Source organism: Micropterus salmoides, unplaced genomic scaffold (genome assembly GCF_014851395.1).
Source record: "Micropterus salmoides isolate LMB-PRFRI ecotype aquatic unplaced genomic scaffold, ASM1485139v1 Ms_hic_scaffold_1, whole genome shotgun sequence".
NCBI classification, from domain to species: domain Eukaryota; kingdom Metazoa; phylum Chordata; class Actinopteri; order Centrarchiformes; family Centrarchidae; genus Micropterus; species Micropterus salmoides.
The window spans coordinates 43,451,527-43,459,628 of record NW_024040040.1 but is presented as its reverse complement, the minus strand read 5'-3'; the positions used below and the strand labels follow the sequence as shown (position 1 = coordinate 43,459,628).

At 41.7% G+C, this 8,102-nt stretch overlaps 1 protein-coding gene across 1 annotated transcript in view; it reads right to left on the bottom strand.

Moving 5' to 3' along the window:
* Nucleotides 1-2,684: 2,684 nt before the first annotated feature.
* ube3c (ubiquitin protein ligase E3C) overlaps nucleotides 2,685-8,102 on the bottom strand; it is a 30,582-nt gene continuing 25,164 nt past the window's right edge. The window contains exons 21-24 of the mRNA XM_038729611.1: nucleotides 6,699-6,887; nucleotides 6,536-6,602; nucleotides 5,430-5,560; nucleotides 2,685-3,862 (exon numbers count right to left, since the gene is read on the bottom strand). Of these exons, the coding sequence (XP_038585539.1) occupies nucleotides 3,692-3,862; nucleotides 5,430-5,560; nucleotides 6,536-6,602; nucleotides 6,699-6,887 (558 nt within the window). The 3' untranslated portion in view covers nucleotides 2,685-3,691. The remainder of the gene's footprint in view (nucleotides 3,863-5,429; nucleotides 5,561-6,535; nucleotides 6,603-6,698; nucleotides 6,888-8,102) is intronic.

The following is an 8,102-nucleotide window of genomic DNA, read 5'->3' as shown; positions in this document are numbered from 1 at the left end:
AAACATAGGACAGTCTTCGCAGGGCATTGTTCACATGTGCATTGTTCATGAACTGACACATGAGGTCTGTCCTGCGCTTCGGATATTCTTTTAAAGTCACGAAACTGGGTTGATTATCGGAGCTGCTCTCATACAACCTGGATGGCTTTCTGCGCCATCTGTCGTGTACTTCGGGAAACAGGTGACATATGACTATCATAATTATCAGCTTTAACTACAAAATACTTTATGGAAGACCATCCTTGCCATTAAAATAAGGGAAATATGAAAAAGCTTTGTATAAAGCTTTCTGATATATATATATATATAAATAAAAGCTCTCATAGTGAGTCAAAATTAGGCCTAGGCCTATGTCTCTTACATTATTCACATTGAAGAATATAACTCACATTATATATATGTAGGAAAAGTCATGGGGAAGCCATCATTAATATTGTGTTACACCTTTTCATACTATGACTAAATGTCTGCTGTGAAAATGCTCTTCATAATTTACACATACAGTATTTAGTTAAAACTTAACTTGTTGGCTGCTAACCTAGCTTTTATCTGCTTAAAAAAACAACAACTCACTAACATGTGAATTTGCATGTATACTGTACATACATTTTGAGACATTTTGAAGTGCTACATAGGCTACATACATACATTTTATTATTATTATAAATAATGTGTCAGGAGTCCCAGGGAGACATAAGGATACCTGCCCACACAGAAGAGGCCTAACCATGCAAAATAAGTGAAAAGACCTGTGTGCACCACCAGTGTGTAGAGCATGCGTTAGATGACGTGTGGGGAGAAGCTTTAAAGTCAGCATATAAGAGCCCTTGTCAATTAGTATTTAAAAAAGTCCAAACTATAAAACACTTGATCAAAATTTTGATTCTCTTTGCAGGAACGAACTTCCATATATTCAGCTCAAAATAAAAATACTGGGCAGGACACAGAAGCTCTGAGTAAAAACAGAAAATCTGTCAGCTGAACTCATCGTAACCCAAAGAAACAGAATGAAGCAGTGCAGGTTATTGCAGTTTTAAACCAAATTGAGGCTGAAATTACAGACTCACATTGATTTTAAATGGAAAATGAAGGTCGTTCTTGCAGTTAAAGCCCGACGGAGCTCTTGCCAGCGAAGGAAGACCCAATGAAAATGACAGATGGCTATTAATTACACTGGACATTATGGGCAGTCAGTATCTAATTAGACTCATAGAGCAGGAGGAATCACAGCAATAGATATCATACAGTCGATAGCTTTCCCTAAACGTATTCACATACTTTTATATGCTTTTCTTTGATTGTTATGACCGCACTTTACTTCATACGTTGACAAATGTGGACTGTTTAAAGACAACGATAATTCTCGACTGTAAAGTAGCTCAAATAAGGTAGACCAAGCTGCTGCTCACATGCAGGTATTTAAAACCCAGAGGTAAGGTTGGCCTACTCCCTGTTCATGTCTGGACAGGAAGAAAGTACACACTCATTACGCTGCACTGTCACACACACTATGCTGATGTGCTGCTACACCAAATGAATAAACCCACACTTTATTAATAAAGCCCAGGTAGTGTATGTGAATATCTTGCCTTTTCTGCTGCTACCGGGCAGCCAAAGTGTAATAATTGAGTCTTTGAAATGTTTCCAGGCGGTCCTCAGCACAATAAGCTGTAGTTCACCCAGTCTTATTTATTAGTAGCTGGCACTGGCAGCAGAAGGTGCCTCATTTTACATGAATTGTTCCATAGATGTACAAGATAAATGTTTAAAAATGTTCTTTATGCAGTACCACTGGTTGACCACCAGATGGCTCTCTGTCATAACAAAACATAACCTGAGAAGGTACAAGACATTTTCTCTTTGATGCAACTCCTGCAGCTATGAATGTCATTCTGTCTCATGATTTGTTGCCCATTCATTGAAGGCTGAATCAGGTATGATTAACTTGTCAGATATGCCTCCATGTTGGGCGCACACTCTAGTTTAATGCTCGCTTTCCAGGCATGCAGTTGATGGCACTTTCGGAGTAATTTTGTACAAAGTAGGGTACAATCCACTATCACCCTGAAGTGATTTTTTGATGTTTCCTTGCTCCGCGGCAAGATAAACAAGCCTAAAAGCTTCAATTAGCCCTTAAAAGGCCTATGAGCAAGCTAAAGTATATTACGCACTGAGGATGATTCATAACATCCTGCATTAACTTTGTCAGTTATAATCCATCAGGAGGTAATAGTGTTAAATAAATCTCATAGTAATTGAGATGAATCCCTCATTTCAATGACAAGTCTGGTTTTTAAGACCCAATTATCCCTTTGAGCTCCCTGGCCCAGCGGATGTGCAGGGTTCGGGCTCCGAGAGGAGAAGACTGGGCAGCAAGTTGGCTGTTTCAGCAGGGAGGAGAGGATGAAGAGATGGACTCGGTCCAAAGAGGGATGGAATCCTTCCCGGGCTGTGCTGCATCAGAGGGCAGGTAGATTTATGACAAACGCACACAATCTTAATTTGTGCTCAGCCCGATAATGCATCTCAAGGCCAGAATAGTTCTGCTCAGTGTTTCTTAACTGGATGTTTCTTTAATTATATGTCAGAGGCCATAAAACTCAGGAGATTTTCCCACAAAGCACTGTTTTATGTCTCGGTCATTACTGTAAATTACAAGCAACAAGAAAAGAGACTTATGGAAGGAAAATGCAAAAAGAAAAGCGGGTTTATTCATTTCCATACACACTCTTCTTCTCTCTTTTTTTCACCCACCCTGTTGGAACGCTGATCGTTTGTGAGCCTTATCCAAGGGACTTGGTTATTGCGCCGTAAGAGCAAACTGACCAGGAAAGAGATTGTTCACCATAGCGAGCATGTGTGAATGCATGAAGCCTCCATTCACCACACAAAAGGAAAGAAAAACAAACCTGTACAAATATTGAATAATACAAGAGTAGTTGTAAACATATACATATTCACAAATCCTTAATCATTTAATACTTTCCTCCAATCTAGTCCAGCAACATAAGCCATTTACACACTTCAGATGGTGTGTACACATACTGTATGATTATTGGACATGACAGTTATTACTAGTAATAATAATCATTGGAGAAACCACAAAAACTGTAGTTTTGATTACCTCGAACTGAAAATACATGATGGCTCTACACAAAAGCTTCTCCACCTCCGCAGCCCTTGGCACACCGCAAGGTGGTTTTAAAGTCTTACAGTCCCTGTCTCTCTGTTATATTGCCTTTTTTATTTGATGTCACTTAGTCTTTGGTGAAAAATAACTTTCAATCCATGTTAGATTACACAAGAGAGCAGCTGCTACTCTTGGTTTTTGAATCTCGCATGATTTTTCCTGCAAAGTTGGACTGCATCGCTGTTCTTCTGAAGTGTTCTGACAAGTGATTAAACATTTAAATTACTTAAAAGCAACAAGGATTAAAAAAAGGCTTCCTACCCCGCTTCATCCTTGCACCCCCCTTTTCCTTGGCCTGTGGGTGATCGTTTGCTCACCATCGGCTTGGCACGCACACACTCACTCATACACACACGAACACAGTAAATCAGGCAGGTCAGTGCATCATTTGCTTTCCTTCCTCTCTTTTCCCCCCCACTCTGTTACAAGTCTTTTTCTCCCCAAGCCATTTCTGTGGTGTTGAGTCCATGGATGCAGGGAGAGAGAAGCCTTTCGCCCTCCTCAGCTCAGCTCGAACCCCGCGGAGGACTCGATAGCATACAACAGCTTGTTCCTCATCAGTTGCTGGTCGCAGAACTCCGGGAGTTTGAGCAGGTTCATGCAGGTGCTGGCGGTGGGCAGGCGCTCCAGGTCAGTGCCGCCGTTGTGGATGCAGAAGACCGGGTAAAGCTCCTGTATGCATACGTAAGCTGTTAATAAGCACCTGACAAATTGGCTGTAGTCACAGAGAGAATGGAACATTTCATGTCAAACTCCACAAGGGGATAAATGTTAAACGAGAGGCATTAAGCGTTAAGCCAATACCGTGGAAGCATAAATTTTGGAAATTAGGTTAGTGCTTTAAAGGTAGAGTGGGAAACTAGCCCACAGTTGACCCTTGGATGAGACACTGGAGGAATGGTCATTTCATGTTGTCTATCTGGCATTTTTTTTAAATCAAGCCTCCTTATGATGAGGCCAACTCATCTAGAGACTATGACACTGACCGTTTCCATCACAAGCCGGGGCCGACGAATAAGCTCCCCCGTCCTGATTCATCCTCTTATTTAAAGTTAGCGTAAACGGTTCAGTGGCCATACTCGCCCGATTAAATGGCTCTTCGGGGGCTTAGCCGTAACGACCCCATTTTTCTGACAATTACCGTATTAAACTATCGTTGCTTATTGAGAAAGTGCCATTACCATGGCTATCATTTTGGAAAAAAGGAGAGTTTCCATCATCTTTTTTAAATGGCTTCTCCTGACAGAGCTATTTCTTCTCTAATGAATCCTGGGCCATTTCACGACAGCTAATTAAGGCTTAGCTGGCTCAGGCTGAGGGCTGGGTCAGGGGCCGCTCCCCCCACGAATTACCGCCCTTTCAGGCCCGGAGAAGAGATGGAGGGGAGGGGTTTGGGCGGGTGGGGGGGGGGTGAGGGGGTATCCACACACTGGCCAAAGTCAAATTGATTAAATGAGGAGGGAAGGCAACTCTTAAAACACCTGAGAGGAGGTACTGTGAAGGATTTTAAGGAGAGTTTTGATCCCTCACTCTACTGCAGAACTGTAATTAGGTTTTCTTAACTAATGACAGGCATAAAGAGTACTAAAACCAATCATATGATGATTACAGCTTCTGGTTAGACCAACTAAGACACATAAAAACTCTAAATGGCCCTGAGCAACACATTCTCAAACTACCTGATAAGTGTCCCACAAATCAAGTCAGTGAGAAAGTGAAACAGCTTCCAATTAGGAAATCATTTAGCAGGTTAGCAATAATGATTCGGCACTGCTGAAACAATGTTAAGAAGTAGGGGAATATGGTTTCCGTGTCTGGTCATTTAACAGGAAATTGCTGCTTTCTGCTATGTCACTCAGAAGGCAAATGTTCAAAAGTTCAACCTGCTACCGAGTCCTGAATGGCAATATTTGTCCAGTCGGGATCTCCAACCAAGCCCACACATACGGGGCTGCAGACGGACTTCTTCAGCAAAGGAAGGTCATGAACTATAAAACAACAGTGGATGTGGAGATAAGGCCTCGCCACACTGCCTTGGTCTTATCGCCGCCTAATTTGAAAATGATCATTTTGAGGGATGTTATCAGTCTCGGTATTTTCATTACAAGCCCATTAAGAGGGAACACGCCCTTTGGCTGAGCTTGGAAAACCTGCCAGTAATGGAGGAAACATGTAGTATACAGTCTGCAGCAAGTACAGGGAGAAACAAGGGGAAAGTTCAAGTCTGGTAAATCCTCACCTTGAAGCCCAGCAGTGGAGGTCTGGAGCAGCTGGTGACAAACTTCAGCAGCTTGCGCTTTTCCTCATCTGTGAAGCCTTCAACAACCTCCCAAAAGATCTGGATGACTGGGTGAGTGGCCGAGTACCCGCCTAACGGAGGTGATGATAGAGAAAATAATATTATCTAACAACACTCATACATACATTAACCTCACTATATTTGTTAGTCTGTGTAATATGTCTGTGTGTATGTATATATCTCCGACATGTCAAATTTTCATACCACCAATTTCACACAATCTGTTTACTTGTTATGAGGAGTACACGACCTGTTTTACACTAGAGATATGGGGTTTTAAGAACATGGGCTTTTACCAAGCATGGAGGACCTAATGGTGCGTTCCATTTACCTCAGAAGTCGGACGTCGGAGCTGGGAATGACGTCACACCCGAGTTGACGGCGTTCCAGTTAACAAGTTGGAAAACCTTGCTCAGCCAGTTGTTTACAACTAGCCAGGTTAGCTATTGGTACGCCGGTTGATTTAAAAAAAAACAAAAAATAATTGTGCGGGATTTACTCATACTAAACACTGTAGCCACACAACCACATACAGCTGTTGGACAGCACTTTCTGTACGAACATTTCTATAAGACACAAGTACACACAAGTGCTAATAAACAGTATAAACTAAAGCTTTCACTAACTGTTGATACCCCGACACCGATCTTGGATCATGAAGTCGGGGTAGTGCGATTCTCCCGACTTACGAAGTCGGGATTCCGACTTAAGGGGGCGTTCCCTTTGGAATTTTGACCTTTGAACTCAGAAATTCCGACTTCCCATGTCAAATGGAACACACCATAACGAAGAGAGACTATTGAGATGCATTATGGGAATTGTAGGAGTTAGTGTTTTTGGAACTTGAGTCACAGTAAGAACTTCAAGACAGTACCTTGGCCTTCACTGCTTCTCTTTTGACTACTTTTTTTAAAAAATCCGTCTCTTGTGAGCCCCACAACTTTATGAAAAGTCAAGACTTAATCTCTGAAGTACCCCTACAAGGGTCCCTAAGCACTGCAGGAAGTTGAAAGCCCACCATAAGTACTTTTAACATCAGCTCCTACCTGAATAGTTTGTGAACTTTTTTAGGTCATCAAGACAAATTGGCACATGAGCCCCAGAGATCAGCACCTGTTAAAAAAAGGGTGAAAAACTCACATTTAAGGTTTCTGTGAGTTATAAATATGCTGCAGGTTGGTGGACAGTTTAGCTCCTCCTGCATTGTACCTGGATCTCCTGCTGGTCAAACATGCGCAGCCACTCCAGGTTGACCACATTGGCCAGGCCCTGTCTGAAGGCCAGGCAGTGAGGCCTGATATGCTTGTTCAGTCTGTAGTCCGCCACCAAATGGATATAGGCTATCCGGTTTGCTGTGGTCACAGGAATGTCTTTGCCTCCCGTCTTCAGCTCAACCACCTGGGTCAAAAAGGCACAAGGCATTTACATATTTCCTGCAGTTTTTAACTGTTAGTGTTTCACAGTTTTTTTTTGTACGTCTTAGTTCTGTTTAAATATGACCTTCTGATAGTAGCTGAGTCATATTACTGTTAGGTAGCCATACTGCATACTTCATTATGCATATCACTGAAGCTGCCATTGGTGCCAGATAACAAACAAACAATGTAAGTGCCAGGTGGATTACATTCAATCACTGAAAGGTAATTAAAATGTTTTCCAACAGCACTCTGATTAAAGGTATGGCTCAATGTGAGTGTGTGTGTGTGTGTGTGTATATATGTGTGGTTTAGTGCATTTCAGTGTTTCTAAATATAGCACATCCAATGAACATCTGGTCCAATACAATTTGGCCTCAAGATCTCTTTTCATTAGCTATAGAGCAGTTAGCGCTTGATAGGATGTGCTCATCTCTGTTCATAAAGCGGTGTATCTATGATGACATCATAGCAGCTACAGGGGTATATATAAGTATTATGTCCATCATTTCCCAATGCAGCTTTCTTACATTTGGCATATGTGAAGTTGTGTTTTCAGAACTGAATAACTGATTCAGTGACTTTCATGGCCTGTTTCTTTTATTTTTTAATTTTTATTTTTAGTCCAACAAAGTTTTGGGGAGTTTTAATCCATGCGGAAACTCATTACTCATTAACTACATTTCCGTACATTTCTGCAAGGTGGAACGTTTTTAACATGTGCCAAACATGTGGTCACACGTAGTCACAAAAACTGACAGAGAGACACTTGTTATACTTAGACATTTGCTTAACAGCCAAAAATGACAATAGACATGAATCAGCAGCTCTCTGACGCAGACTTAACAAAAACTAATTGATAAGCTACACACAAGTATTCAGTACAGCGATATTGAATTAGATTGTATTATAAGGAAAGGTGTTCCCCTGAATGCTACGTACAGCATGTGGTTCACTGACAGGCAAAAAATCCTTTTCTGCTTTTCTTCCTCCTCCACAGTGGATTCTGATTATGTGCTAATGTAAGAGAATTACTGTCCTTATCGTGCTTGTTTTGGTTATCTCACGAGGGCAAATGCAGGGCAGACTGCTCCCGGGTGTGTGCCTAATCTTTCACAAATTGTTTTCCCTATCGTGTTTGCGATTCCCTATTTGCGACCAGGAGGGCTACATTGTGCCTCGACCATTTCAGGTGTTG